Source organism: Chiloscyllium plagiosum, chromosome 11 (genome assembly GCF_004010195.1).
Source record: "Chiloscyllium plagiosum isolate BGI_BamShark_2017 chromosome 11, ASM401019v2, whole genome shotgun sequence".
NCBI lineage: Eukaryota > Metazoa > Chordata > Chondrichthyes > Orectolobiformes > Hemiscylliidae > Chiloscyllium > Chiloscyllium plagiosum.
The window spans coordinates 87,849,461-87,865,787 of NC_057720.1; the positions used below are offsets into that span (position 1 = coordinate 87,849,461).

The 16,327-nt window shown below is 39.5% G+C and overlaps 1 protein-coding gene across 3 annotated transcripts in view; it reads right to left on the reverse strand.

Annotated features, from left to right (window-relative positions):
* Nucleotides 1-16,327, reverse strand: part of astn1 (astrotactin 1) — a 2,190,072-nt gene that overhangs the window by 1,089,208 nt on the left and 1,084,537 nt on the right. For all 3 annotated transcript variants that reach the window (XM_043700015.1, XM_043700017.1, XM_043700018.1), the window contains one exon: nucleotides 1,601-1,675. In XM_043700015.1, the coding sequence (XP_043555950.1) occupies nucleotides 1,601-1,675 (75 nt within the window). The remainder of the gene's footprint in view (nucleotides 1-1,600; nucleotides 1,676-16,327) is intronic.

Below are 16,327 nucleotides of genomic sequence, written 5' to 3' on the forward strand. Positions count from 1 at the left end.
CAATCAGTGTTTGTCTTCATTACTCTCCTGAAACTGACAGTATCTTTTGGGGTCTGAAGATGTGCAACTGAACGCATTAATTCAAAAGTTGTCAGCAGTGATTCTCTGCATTTCAGAGATGCACAGTCGAGGCATCACCAGAGTGCATAGTAGGAATTACTGAACTGAGGAGAACTTTCACTGTTATGATTTGAGCTAAGTTTTCCAAGAAACTAGGTAGTCCCATCACCATGACCAAAACCATATGAAGCCCACATGAACAAACAGCAGGATTTCCCCGGTGGCAATTACTGGGTCTGCCACCCTCCCTGTCTGTCAGAGCTGCGAGCTCAATAATAAAAAGAAACATTATATAGAATGTAGGTTGGCTCGCTGAGATGGAAGGTTCATTTTCAGATGTTTTGTCACCATACTAGGTAACATCTTCAGTGAGCCTCCGATGAAGCATTGCTGGGGATTCCTGCTTTCTATTTATATGCTTGGGTTCTTTGGGTTGGTGACACCATTTCCTGTGAAGCAGGAAAGCAGGAATCATCAGCAATGCTTCATCTGGAGGCTCACTGAGGATGTTACCTGTATGGTGATGAAACGTCTGAAAATGAACCTTCCAGCTCAGCGAGCAAACTTACATCCAGAACCTCAACCTGAGCGACAAATTTTCTCAAAACTCGCAAACATTATATTTGCTGAATGTGAAATGTCTCTGTTACACAAAACTGCACAAATTTCTTTTCAAAAGATGAACACATTTTAGCTTCAATCACAATCAAATATACATTGATCCATTTCACCACCTTTCAAAGTGAAATAATTCTGTGTTTTACACTTCCTGGTTGACAATCTGGTAATATGATTGGTTGTTGCACTGCTTGATGACATCACTAGTGCCAGATGCCCGGGGATTCCCTTGACTCGGTGCCAAATCTAAACTACGGTCAGCAAAGGGGAAATCTGTGCCCCAAAAATCATTAGGCCTTTGAAGGCTAAATTTGGGTGGCACAGTGGCACAGTGGCTAGCACTGCTGCCTCACAGCACCAGAGACCCGGGTTCAATTCCCACCTCAGGCGACTGACTGTGTGGAGTTTGCACGTTCTCCCAGTGTCTGCATGGGTTTCCTCCGGGTGCTCCGGTTTCCTCCCACATTCCAAAAATGTACAGGTTAGGTGAATTGCCCATGCTAAGTTGCCCGTAGTGTTAGGTGAAGGGGTAAATGTAGGGGTATGGGTCTGGGTGGGATGCGCTTCAGCGGGTCAGTGTGGATTTGTTGGGCCGAAGGGCCTGTTTCCACACTGTAAGTAATCTAATCTTTGACAAAGTTCATGATGAGCAATTCCTGGCTGCTGACTGTGAAATTAAACCCAACAGGTGTGTACTTAGCAGTGATATGAACATCTTTCACTGACAGAGAAAATGAGCTCACACAGGGAATGATTTAAAATCTTGCCTATTCAGAATCTTCTGAAACATAGGTAGGCTCATTTGACAAAGGGAAGCATGAGGTATCATTGGTTTGTTTAATTGTTACATGCTAGATATTTGCATTTGCAAGAGAGCGGTTAACAAACACGTTAGGTATTAATACATAAAGAATGCGTTTACCTGAAAATTCTGTCTGATGGCTGTTCTCCCATCACCAGATCAAAACCACGCTGAAACATTGTGTATGGCCAGGGACTATGTAAGAATAAAAATTAAAAGCCAGTTATTCCTCAATTTATTTCAAATGAAAAAAAAAACACTTTGCTATAATGAACTTTATTTAAATAACAGAAAGCACGACAGCAAAAACAAATTCTCAAATCCCCAGGATACCAAAGCACAGCGTTGTTATCACTCTATTTACATTGGGTATCTGGAGTGTGTGTGTGTGTGTGGGGGGTAGGCGCGCAAATTCTTCAATATAGATTATAGTCATTTGATGTCATTTTTAAGATAATCGCATTTAAATAAACTGATGTATTTGCAGTAGCTTCATTGATTTATCTTAGAGAACAGCAATAAAACACCATGTTGTAGTTAGTGATATCCATATACAGTATATCGAATGCAATGATCCAAACAACATACATGCAAATTCCACTTAATACTCTTTTTCCTTACCAACCTTTCTGCAGTGTCCATTTCCTGTATTTTAACCCTGTTAGATTGGAGGTTAAAAAAAAGCAGTGTTCACAGTTTACAACTAATTAATTCACTACTAATTCCCAGTCAGCATTGGCATCACAAATGTCATTGACTAATGAAGATGGATTCGAGTAAAAACAAGCTCAGACAGAAAAGTAGCTCAGTCACTGCAAAACTATGGATATGATTTTGAGGGTTCTTTTGTAGATGATAAAAAAAACTCATAGCAAAGCTATGTGAAGAACAGACTTTGAATATCTAGTTTCGATTTTACAGAGTTTTGGTAAATCCATTCAAAACTGGAGAAGTGGTAATCTCGAGATTGTCCGAGGATGATGTCAACATTCATGTTTTGTATGAGCCAATATCTGCTTGCCTCATTATGCTCCAGTGCATTCTTCCAGGACTTAGAGTCAAGGAGGTCTACAGTACAGAGAAAGCCCTTTGGTCCATTAGACCTGCACCAGTAATTGATTTCCTAATCGGATTTGATAATCCATTATTGTACTGTACATTTGGATCTTTGGACCATGAAAGGTCTGATCTTTCTGATGAAATATTAACCCACTCCATCAGCTTATCCTAGTGGTTCAGATGGACTTCAAAAATTTTGTGACACAATAGCAAGAGACTCATGGTGAACATTCTTCATTGAACCATGTCTAAAGCTGACTTGCAATGTCATCAACAAGCAAATGGAGATTGAGACAGTAAGGGAACTCAACAGGAAGCAAACAAAGATCACTCAGCATATTGCTTCTAAGTCTTGTCGTGCATACAGTACAACAGCTATGACAATTCTTGTATGTCATGATAACGTAATTAATGACGTGAATTATCTCAAAGTAATTCTGACAGTTGTTACAAAGGCATTGTACAAATGCAAAGTACTGTTGCTGCTGGAGATCTGAAATTAAAATATAAAGTGTTCACTTGGGATTAAATGACTTCCGTTACAAAATAAACCAAAAAGATTATTTAGAAAAAAACAAGGAACATGCGAAGTTAGCCAACAGATATTAAAACAAACAGTAAATACAGTATAGACATACCTAATCTAAGACAAACTGGAAAATAAAACCATACAAAGCTCTTCCACAGCCACTTTGAATCCATTGTCTCTGTGTGAACTGTTACCCAACCAGGAGTCCTTCCATATCAAACTGATCTGGTCAGAATACTTATTTTAAATTCTGCATCTTCAAGTGAGAGGAGAAATGGTTTAGAGCTGATGAATTCTTGACATTTAGGGTTTACACATATGAGTATGTAAACACAAAGGTATTGCATGATTTTAAATGCCCTCTTTGGCACCAAAGAGCACTAACTCCGGAAAACTATAATCCAACAAATGTATCGAGTGCATTTCACCAATAATACTTAAGATCTGGCTTGAAATTACATATAAAAAGGCAGCTCCAAGAGCATCTATCCAATAGCTTCTGATGCCAAGTACCTGGTTCAAGGTGCAAATAGAGTATTGTTACTCACCAATTCAATGCATTTTGACAATTTTGCAGCCGTTTGAATGCTATAGATAACAATCAGCACACAGCTTACACTAGTGGGGGCCAGTCAACCCAGTGCACCCCAGGGCCCTGGACATATAGCGGTGGAACCAGCCTTCATGTGTAAAACCAGAGGATGATGACCTGCAAGCAATTTGACCACAGTGTCCAACAGCAAAACATGGTTATGTTTCTATGACATAGACAGACACATTACCTGGAAGGTTAACCGGGTGAGGTTCAGGAGCAAGCTTCTTGGTAAATTAAGCTGTAAAACTTTAGCCTGCAGTGGTAAGGCTGGGGAGAAAGCGTTGCTCAAAGTAAATTATGCAGCAACTAATTGGTCACCTGCCATTCAACAGCAGGACATTTTCATGGGAAGTAAACATTATCATCAAGGCCAGTATGGCCAGTATTGTTCTTGGAAAGGTGGTGGTGAGCTGGCTTCTTGAACATCTGCAAATGGGAGTTTAAGGCATTTGGCATCATGACAGTACAATAAAAACAGTACACTTGCAAGTCAGGGTGGTGTGTGATTTGAAGGGGACCTCACAGACAGTGGTGTTCTCATCTACCTGTTGCCCTCAGTGTTAGAATTCAAAGGTTTGATGAGTTGCTGTAGCGCATCTTGCTGCTAGTCCTCACTGCTGCCACTGTGTTGGAGGAGAAATATTTAAGTTGATGGATGGGGCACCGATTAAATAGGTTGCACATTCAGCTAAAGGTTTGTGACCAAGATAAATCAAAGTGTGGATTTAATAATAGTTGATTGATCCTTATCATTATCTGTTTAATATTAATACAGTTAAAGACGATATCAAGGTAAAGTCGCCACAGTCCCAAAAGACCATAGAGCTGCTCTGTTTTCAGTCCACAGGTGATAGGCTAACTTTAGGGTCACCACCCCTGAGGTGAGGGGAGAGATTGAGAAGATGGGACTTTCATGGTGATCTCAGCTGGTGTGGGAATTGAGTGAGCGATCTATGAAATAACAATCAACATAAATAAAATGTTGATTCATTTATTCATTTAACTCAAGAAGCACTCTAATTGTCTCAATTATAATTCAACCCAAACCATTCATGCAAACAAAATCTCTGCGCATGCAGTAGACATGCGTCTTCCTGTCCTTCAGGAAATTCTTTTGATAGTTTGCTTTTTGGGGACTTCCACTGCATGACAGATCCGTCATATTTGGAAAAGCTAGAATGGGAGGGGATGCGTGGGAGAGCAGTTCCTGGAGCATCCCAGCCAAGGCTTTAACTTGAGTATTCAATTTCTTTCAACTTTTTCTTTAAAACAAGCTCTTTGGAGATTTTTCAACCTGAACCTTTTAACAATTCTATTTAAAACCTTTGAGCATTCATATTTGAGGGTCTTTCAAGCAGGGATTGTCCTGGTCATGAGCAATGTTCTGGTATTGGGTTCATTAGTATTCTGTCAGATGCACAATGCAGTCTTAAGAAGTAACAAAAAGAAAGATAAAGACAATTAAGCCGCAACCACTACCCCCACCACCCCCCCCCCCCCAACTTATCAGAATGCTTGTCTGTAGAACAGTTAAGAGTCTCAACCAACTGAATGGGATGAGAACGTCAAGAATCCCTGTACATTTCCTCAAACCCACAATCTCTCAAGTATTTCAGTTAGTTTTCAGATTTAGTGTTTTCCTGTGCAAAATGATGTGACACAGCTTTCTGCTTTTTCTTCACAGCAGAATATTCTCTCCAGCTGCAGTGAAAGCGAATAAAGAATTGGCTATGCGAATGGAAAATTTGCCAGTACCTGCAGTGGTAAAGTGGTGTCCACCTGCAAGGGGCACTCAACAGCAAGAAATGGTACAATAAACCAAGAAATTAAGTACAAAATAATATAGTATATTAAGCATATTATTCTGGTCTGATTGGTTTAACTAGGAATGGAAACTTCTCGGAATTCTCTGTTTAAAGGTGTGGAAAATTGTCTTCCCCAGCTGACTGTACAGTTTATCACATTGAGTAACCACAAGGGATAAATTCTGAGAGATCTTTAATTATGCTTTTACCATCAAGCCATTTGCAGGTAACATTAATAAATTACAAAGGAAGGATGGTCCATATCAAATATATTGCAGAGACTCCATTCTAAGGATTGTTTAAATGAGCAATGAGATGCTGATTGGGTACTTTATAAAATAAAAAAAAAGGTCCAACAGAGAGACTGAGAGGTAGTGACAATTGAAGTCTGGGGACATTATTTAAAATGAATAGCTTAAACTAACTAAATTCTTAAAGAGGGAGCAGATTTTGTTTCAGATCAGTTATCTGGAACAGAGGCCTTTTGCTTACAGCTCCTGTACCACGTTGGAACTTCAACACCTTCTTGGGGGAAACTATCCATTTAGATAGTGTCTCCAGTTATTTGATCACATGGTCATGGTTTCCCAATTGGTGAAACAGCGAAGAGTAAGTGAGGCTGAGTGTCTCCTGGATCGTATATTACGACAGCTGGCCACTGTGCAGGAGAAGGGAGGTATGGAGAGTAGATGGGTCATCATTCAGAAACGGCAGGAAGTACAGGAAACTTTGGGGTAGGTGCTAATCTCATCAGAATTATCAAGTCTTCAAGGTATACAGTAAAGACCTTTGGAACAATGGGCAGGGGACTGCACAGCACAGAACAGCACAGCACAGCACAGCACTGTAGCTATTCTCAGAGATGCCCTAGTTACATAAATTGGCAAGTCTTTCAGTGGTTATCATCTTGTTTCACACACACAGGATGAAGGGCACCACAGAGAGCATGCACAATATTCTGCATCTGGAAATGAGTGAGTCAGAAGTTATCATACAAGTCACTGTCAACAACTTAGAGAGGACAAGTCTTACTGTCAGGCTCCAAGGATATCGAGAGAAAGGTTAAAAAAAAATCACACCATGAAGTAATAATTTCTGGGTCACCCCAGCACCATTAGCTATCAAGCTTAGAAAAGATGCATCTGCTGTGGTTGAATTTGGAACATCTCAGCGTCTCAAGATTCTGGGTTCACAACACACTCCAGGGTTTGAGTACTGGAATCAAAGCTGATACTCCTGTGCAGTTATGAAGCAGGTGCTTACAAAAAAAAATCTTACTCTCTGGTCATTAACACATTGCTATTTGTGGAAGTGTGTTGGGTGCATACTGGCTATTGTATTTCCAATTTCCAACAGTGACAACACTTCAAAATGTATCTCACACTTTCATAAATATTTTCATTAACACAAGTGACAATAAATCACTATTCATTGTAAAGTGTAAAGGGAAGTGTAAATACAAATCTTTATCTTTATGGGAAGGTCAACGCCTGGCTTGAGATAAGGTGCAAAAGGCAGTACTTCAGATTGTTGGGATGTTGAGACTAATTTTTATGATTTTTAGTCAACATTTATGATTCATAGACACAAAGGAAAGGTAGGGAGAGGTGGTGGCAGTACAAATTAAGGAGGACATTGTATCTATGTAATAGCGGATGTACTTCAATTCAGTTGAGCAATAAAAAAGGGAACAATTATTGGACTAAGAGTACTTGAGTGACCTCCAAATATTGAGAGAGAGTCAAGAGGAGCAAATCTGCAGGAAAGTTGCAGAGATGTGCAAGAACTATACAGTGATGATGTTGGGGAACTTCAATTTACCAAAAAATGAATAGGATAATGTTCAGGAGGTAAGGGGTGGGGGGAGAAAGAGAAGAAGTAATTTCTGGAATAGATGAGTAGAAATTTCTTTACCAGTAATTTCTCAGTCCAACTAAGAGAGAGAAATTGCTGGATCCAGTGAAAAATTGCCAAGTGGAGCTAGCGTTTCTGGGACAGTGATTATCATCTCGGTAGATTCCAAACATCCACAGGGAAAAGCAATCGGAAGAGGGCTAAGTCATCGGGATGAATGATCATGTCGCCAGGATGAAATGGAAGCAAAGGCTGATCGCAAAAACCTGAGGATGATCTAGAAGAAAGAGGCACTTGAGGTACTGACTAGGCATATCCCAATAGTAGGGAAAGGGAGGGAACTGAACCAGAGCTTTCTGAATAAAGAGAGAGAATATTATAAAACAAAAAAAAGTTACATGATGTCAGGTGAATTCAAATGAGAACCAGACCTAATACAAACAAGTTGTAACATGAAACAACAAGCAGAACTCACAGAGCACCTGTTCTGATTTCTGTCTAGTTTTCCCAATAGCTAGTTAGTATAGGACATTTGGTAAGATTGCAACCCAAAAGATGTTTAACAATAGGTAAAGACGGTCAATTGAGAACACACTGTTCCCTGGAATCCTTAGCAAAGAGGGCAACCATAGTAATATAATCTCAATGTCAACTGATTGTATCACACATCCTGGCACAGATCCCATTATTCAGTTGCTTATAAGACTCTGCCCATGGAGTTTGTTTGTAGAATTTTAGATAATGATTATCCGTCTGTCAAAAACAAGCATTTTTGCCACAAAGGAATTCATTAAGGAGTGAAAAATACAAATATAATGCAAAGTGTTATGATGTTGAAGGCGTGTACTGTATCTTTAGGAGAGTGTTCTGCACTGACAGCTTACAAGAACAGTCTCAGAATGTACCGAAAAATTGAAAATATATAACATTTGCCTATGAAATAGATACCTGAGCTGGTTGTTGTTTTGACAACAACTCAAATTTAAAAATCAGTTTAAATTATACCCCAGGATACTAAAACCCATTCGAGTTTGACTTTATTGTTTTGCCAACATGGAACCAATAAGATGGTCCAATGCTGGGGATATAAAAAGGCAGGCATTTTGAAAATCAGCCAGAGCAACTGCCATCAAGAGCCAAGAAATTAGGAAACTCTCTATCAAAGGAACCTTTACAAATGAAACATCTTCACAGTAAAAAGAAAGAAGACAACCCAGGGAGATCTTCAACTGGAAGAAGAAAGACACCAAAGATGACAGCCACTGTGTGGTTTTGAAATTAAGTTGATGTAATTTTAATAAGTTTTATTGGAACAGTATATTGTTATAGAGTTGGAGACAGGTAATAAGCAGTTAAGAGGAAGGGGGACTTGGAGTTGTGAATAGTTGTTGTTTAATTTTCACTTTTAGAATGAAAGAATGAAATGATGTTATTTTCTTTAAACAGTGGCATTTGGGGAGTTCTTTGTCATTCATATTTTAACAGATTACAAGGTGAGGTGAGTTTTTCTGGATACTTGGTTTAAGTAACAGAGGGGTTCACCATCATGTCATAACAAAAGTAAAAATAGGATAAAGTGAAGTTTGTAGGATCAGTTTAAATGTATTTGAAATGAGGCACATGAGGGCTGAGCTCTTGAAATCAGAGTTAGTCAGTTCCATACACACTATAACTAGGTTGAGAAGGGATAGTTGGCCATTACATCAATCATTGTGAAAATCAAACAAACAAATCAATAAAGTTTAATATTAAAATAAATTGGCTAAAATCACTCAATTTGGGTCCACCTTGCAATACGCTTTATTGGAAGTGTCATAAATGAGTTAAAATTTCACCCATCGTGCCAATCGCAAATAAAAAATGATGACTTTTAAACATTTATATTGAAGGCAGAAACTCAAAAGGTCTAACAGTATTTGCACAGACAGAAACAGTAAGACAGAATTGAATTCTGAAGAGAAGTCAGATTGGATTAGAAATGTTAACTCGGCTTCTCTCTCCACAGATACTGCCAAACCTGTGGAGTTTCTCCAGCAATTTCTGGTTTTTATTTCTGATTTCCAGCCTCCGCAAGTATTTTGTTTTTATCTATACAGGAGGTATACACAACATATTTCTACATCATTTTTAATGTAGCAAAATACTCCAGGAGTGCTATCAACCAATATTTTGACACCGAACCACACAATTTATTAGGGCAGGTGACCAAAAGCTTGGTCAGGAGTTAGCTTTTCAGGAGGGTCTTAAAAATCAAAGCAGGAAGAGATGCAGAAAGATAGATGGAGGAATTTGCAGAGTTTCGTGTCATAGTGGCTAGAAGTTTCAAAAGGTGAAACGGTGAAGAGGGCACAGTCAGGGGAACACAGGAATCTTGGAGTGCTGAGGAGATTTTAAAGTTAGGAAAGGCAAAGCCATGGGACAATGTGAAAACAAGAATGAGGCTTTTTAAAAAAAAACTGAGGTTGGATAATCATAAATTAGTAGACAGTAGCAAGCACAGGGCAATGGCTGAATGAAATTTAGTGAAAATTTAGACATGGACAGCAGAGTTGTATACAACCTCAGGTTTATGGAGAGCAGAACATAGAAAGCCAGCTGAAGTGTTTTGGGTCCTTACTTTGTTAGTTCTGGTTAGAATTTTAATTGTTTATACTCAGAATGAAGACAGAGTTACCAAAATCTTTTAATCTGAGACACATGCTTCAAAAGGGAGAAAATATGGATGAAAAATATTGTTTGTAAAGAAAACCAAATTGAATAGTTTATATGATCATTTTGCTCCTGATGAAGGAGCAGCACTCCAAATGCCAGTGCTTCCAATTAAACCTGTTTGACTATGACCTGGTGTTATGTGATATTTAACTTTGCACACCCCAGTCCAACACCAGCATCTCCAAATTTTGTTTACTTCAGCTCCCTTTATGCGATTTTTACAAAGGCGGTGACAAAAATATGATTCAAGCATGCCTGTGTGTGACTCTCGCAAATGACAATTCCAAGTTGGATAGGGTTAGGGTTAGCAAATTTAACTTCACATGTTTTACATTCTCACCCTGCGCCCTCTTTCATGATACTCGGATAAAAGTTAACTCACTTTCGGTTTTCCACCTTTCTTGTTCTTAAGATACAAGAAAGAGTGATTAAATAGCTATTAACAATCTTAATTAGCTACAGCAGTTACCTCATTTACTGTCCCAAGTATTCTGTGCTTTAGTTCATTTGATAATACATCATGATCACCCCTCACTTTTCTCCTGTGATTTCTCTCTCCCAGTTGTTCCGATTCATCCACTCTCTTGTAAATAAGCACAATGTCACACAGAGAAGCCAAAGAAGTTCTCAAAGTTGACAAACAACTCCCAGTTTTGAGTTCACGTTCAGTCTCCTCTTCAATGCAGGCAAGTGGTTTTCCAATAAACAATGTTGGGGACCAATTCACAAGTTCCTGCTGGTGGCTATTGGGACATTTCCCAGCCAAACCTTTTGCTGGGAATTGAACAGGGTTGTGCAGATGAGGTGTATGAGCCAACATCTCCCTAACCTTACGTTACTCAAATGTGTAGCCTTCTCAGTTTCTGCTTACACAACTCCAAATCAAAATTAGGAGGGGTCATGCTTATGCAGGGGAGACATAGCGGGCTGTCTCTCTCGAGACAGGCCATGACGAACAGTAATGTCCAATTGGGAAGTAAGCTCATCATGTTCCTCATAACAAAGATATCCCCAAGGGTGGGAACTGCACCCACAATAGAGGCAGCCACACAGTTCAAACGGTTGGCTGATTGACAGCCACTGCAGCAGGCCATCGGGCATTGTACCAGTGAGAGAACATTCCACTCCATCATGAGGGGACCTATGTGATTTCCAGTAATTTCTGCAGAGATATTTCAATATGGAGGTGTTCTCTCTTTCTTGCAACCCTATCATTGACATCTTCTGCCACCTCAGAGAGGCAGGCTGCTGTCTTTAAATCCTGGTAAAACCGTCAGTGTGGACCCATCTCCACCTGAATTGGCTCAGGTTCTGCATTTGATCCTATCACCAGGACCTATGGTGTGCTGGAAATAGTTTAGAACATAGAACATTACAGCGCAGTACATGCCCTTCGACCCTCGATGTTGCGCCGCCATGTCATACTAATCTGAAGCCCATCCCACCTACACTATTCCATGTACGTCCATATGTCTGTCCAATGACGACTTAAATGCACTTAAACTTGGCGAATCTACTACCGATGCAGGTAAAGCATTCCATACCCTTACTACTCTCTGAGTTTGACCTAGAATCATACCATAATTTAAAAGCTGTGGATGAAGTTTCATACGGATAAACTGGACAGTGTAATTCAAATAATCCCGAGTACTTAAGTTTCTCAATAATCAACCTGGTTTCTAATAATGAATATAGAGATAAATTTAACATCAAAAACGTACTGAAGCCAAAATTAACAAGACAGACACATAAGCTTTTAGAAATGTAAATTTTGGAACTCTGAAAAGAACTCCAGGGAGGACGACGTAGGATATAAAGCAGGTATAAATTGAATTATTTTCCGTAAAGACCACTTATATAGGATCTGGAATAGAATTTTGCTGTACCTCAGGAATCAAAATATCAGCACTGATACTATATACTGTGGCTGGAGAAGATCAGGAGCTATTTAAGCAACGCCTTTTATATTTTAAAAAAGGATAATTGCCCACAACTTTCAGAAATAATTATCCTTTATTTGTGATACTGTAAATGCAATGTTGTTGCACATTGTATTTCACAGATCCAAGGAGGAATAACAAGTTTCTTTCTACAGGCATTACAGGTTTGATTTCCAGTGTTTTAAAATGGCTGCTCCATGCTTCACATCAGGCTTTGCACATTTTCTACTGTTTTACTTACTTTGCTCCAAGTCTAAAACTGGGCTTAATTTTCAAGTGCACAGAGCATAAATTACAAACTGGCTACATACTGACTACACCTTCTTCCAATTGTAAAAGTAAAGAATACCATCTTAAACAACGAACACCAAGTCAGTACTTAGAAGTTAGCTTGTCAGTTTTAACTAAGTGTGAAATCAGATTTTGAGATATGGAAAGAAAAACAAATTGCTGGAGAATGCTTTGAGCTAAGAAAATCTTCGATGATGATACTGAGATTTCTGGGAATTCTCTTGCACGTCTGTGTTTGGCTTGTCCTGAGTTGGATGTATTGTGCCAGTCAAAGTGGTTTCCTTCCTTTTCTCTATGTGAGGATACTAGTGAGAGAGGGCCATGTTGTTTTGTGACTAGTTGGTGTTCATGTATCCTGGTGACTAGTTTTCTGCTGTTTGTCCAATGTAGTGTTTGTTACAGTCCTTGCGTGGTATTTTGTAAATGACATTAGTTTTGCTTGCTGTCTGTATCGGGTCTTTCAAGTTCATTTGTTGCTGTTTTAGTGTGTTGGTGGGTTTGTGGGCTACCATGATGCCAAAGGGTTTGACTCAGAATTCCCAGAAGCGTGGCATTCCAACCAGAACCCTATCAACAAACACGCTGAGTTAGACTCCATCTACCACCCCCTGAGAAAAAGAACAGGAAATGACTTCACCACAGGAAATAACATCACCAACCCAAAGAAACCCAAACATATAAATAGAAAACAGGAATCATGTACACTGCTTTGTCTGAGGCCCACAGAAGATGTTACCTAGTAAGGTGAGGAAATGTATGGAAATGAACCTCCCAGCTCAGTGAGCAAATCTACATCCAGAACCTCAACCTGAACTACAAATCTTCTCAAAACTCACTAATAAAAGAATTCGTTTAGCTGTAACTCAATTTCAAAACTCAACAGAATAATAGATTCAGTAACTATTACTAATTGACTGTTCCAATACAGTAACATCCCATAAACACACACTGATCAAAAGATAAATACAGAAAACATAGTTTCACATGCAACTCCAGCAGTCCAAGAGAAAAGACATCAAGAGAACTCAGAGTTTAGCAGGGAGAGATGTACTGCTGCAACAGACCCAGTAATAACTGCTACTACTGAAAAACTAAAAGAACTAACAATCCTGGTTCTGTGCTTCACCCTAACCATTCAGGCTTCTTTTATTGTTCCCACTTGCAAGAAAAACCCCAAGGCCTCACAAGCTGTTGAATTTGAGTTTTCAACAGACATCGCTGCACTCTGCCTTAACCTTTCTTTTTTTTAAATAAGGACAAAATAGACCTCCTAAAGCCATAGTATCGTTACAACATGCTCAATCTGCTTAAAGGCAATCTCAATGGAGTAGGCCAGAAGTCGACCATTTTCCCCAGAATATACATATCTGGAAAAGACTGAAACATTTAACCAAGGTTCAAAAGCCAATCCAATTTGCGTATTTGTTAGAGGAGAGTGTGCCAAGAAGCCCATATTTGCTTGAATTACTTTTTCAGCAATTGTTCAGGTAACTTCTCAAGTATTGGTTGTTGTGAATTTCTCAGCTTCTGCACTAAAATAAATATAATTTGGTTGGTGGTACGTATGTGGCCATCTAATACAGAAAAGCATGAACTCAACTTGGTCACTGTACTGCCCCCCCCCCTCCCCCCCCATGTCTTGATTCCTGTTTTGTTTACAAATCTATAGATTTAATTCATCAGCATGTTCAACATTGAGCAACCAGTGACTCTCAGGGGCAGGCATCTCTGAAGGTCCACAATCATCCAAGTGATGCACCAAGGAGTGGCAAATGGAGTTTAATTATGATAAATGTGATGTGTTGCATTTTGGTAAGGCAAACCAGAAGAGGACTTCTACTGTTAATGGTAGGCCACTGGGGAGTGTTGCCGACTAAGAGACTTAGGGGTACGGTTGCATAGTTCCTTGAAAGTGGAGTCTTAGGTAGACAGGGTGAAGATTGTGTTTACCATGCTTGCCTTCATTCGTCAATGCATGGAGTATTGAAATTGTTGCGGCTGTAGAGGACATTGGTGAGGCTTTCAATTCTGGTCTCCCTGTTATAGGAAAAATAAAGTTACATTTGAAAGGATTCAGAAAAGATTTACAAGGATCTTGCCAAGATTGGAGGGTTTGAGCTACAGGGAGAGACTAAATCGGCCGGTCTTTTTTTGCCTTGGAGCATCAGAGGATAAGGAATAACCTTATAAGAGATTTATAAAATCATGAGGGACGTGGATAGGGTGAATAGCCATGGTCTTTGTCCCAGGGTAAGGGAGTCCAAAACTAGAGAGTATAGATTTAAGGTAAAGGAGGAAAGGTTTAAAAGGATCTGAGAGGTAACCTTTTTACACAGAGGATAGTGAGTGTATGGAACGAGCTGCCAGAAGTGGTTGAGGAGGCTGGTAAAATGACAACATTTAAAAAACATCTGGATGTGTATATGAATAGGAAGGGTTGAGAGGGATATGGTCTAAATGCTGCCAAATGGGATTAGCCAGTTTAAAGATATCCATGGTCGGCTCAGGTGAGTTGGACTGAAGGGTCTGTTTTCATGCTGCATGATTCTATGACTCTATGAAGAATATTCTCTATATTTCAGCCCAAGACGGTAACCCCTCTAAAATGAGGGTATCACCTCTCGTTCTAAAAACTCCTCAGCTGGAGGAAACGGATGGTCAGCATCTACCCTGCCAAGCCTTGCAAATATTCTATGCATTTAAATTCCACCAGCCCCCACTGTTCTAAACAACAGCGAACAGGCTCTTCCAACTAAATCGCTTCTCTTACTCCAACCAACTCAAAGTTTGCAGCTTTGCAGAAACCGAAGGAAAAGTATGATCCCACAATAATTTAGAGTTTTTGGGTAATTGTTATTACATATTAAACATATGCATAAGCAGTGTGAAACTAAAAATGTAAACCTACCAGCATCCATGCAGGGATTTAGTTGAATTTTTATGAACAGCCAACCATAGGCAATAAAAAGAGGCCCTCTCAGTCATGGGGGAAGATGGAGCAATGAAACAGACAACCTCGAAGAGGACAAAGTAGGTTGTGCAACATGGAAAATAAACAATTGCAGCTTCACAGCTCAATATGCAGAATGCTGTGAAAGTGGTTGCAATTCATCCTTATCAATGGAGTTTGAGTATGGTGTTATCTGGTGGGGAAACTCATGTGAAAGGCATTTGAAGACCAATGACAGTCTGAGGGTGGGAGGTGGGGAACACACCCAAGAATGAAACATCAGCCTTGGACCAACTTGCAGTTGCAAAGTGGAGAGACTGTGTTTGTTTGACCTCCCTTGATATTGGGATGGAGATAACAAATTTTAGAACAGTTGGGAGAAATTTGCATCCTTTTAAGTAATTTGTAATAAGGTTAGTAGGCAATTTGGAAGAGCTCTTAGTGGTAAGTAAATATCCAATTTATTGGCAATTAAAGTGATGCAGCTGACAAACATGTAGGAAGGAGTATAATTGTCAGGATATTAGAATGTGAATAAATACAGCATCCATTGTAAAGTCCCAAGGACGAGTGATAAAATCATCTAGTAACATCCCGAGAGGACCGAGGGCTGCCCATTGAAATGTCCATCACTGATTGAGCATTTACAGGATTGGATGGAAAGACTGGGGGGACCTAGTTAACAATGACACCAACATTGTAAGTAATTATTGTAACCTGAAATGCATAAAAATGCAGTACTTGATTGGGAGCACTACATTGTTCAATGGAGACTATTTCAGGAACCTCTCCCACACTGCATGGTAAAGAGTTTTAAATAAAAATCAACTTGTGCTGCTGGGACACAGAACTTGAGACTCATCCTTGACATCACTCTCCCTCCAACACATACCATTTGCCTCTATAATTGTTTGACGTTTCTGCACATTAACTTTCCATGAACCATGTACATGAATACTCGAGTACGAGTTCCTCTGAACACCAGCATTTACCAGTCTTTCACAGTACTTAAAAAAAATTCTGCTTTTCGATTATCACTGACAAGGTGGATAATTCCATATTTTCCCACATTATACGTCATGTGCCACCATCTTGCCTGATCACTTACCCTA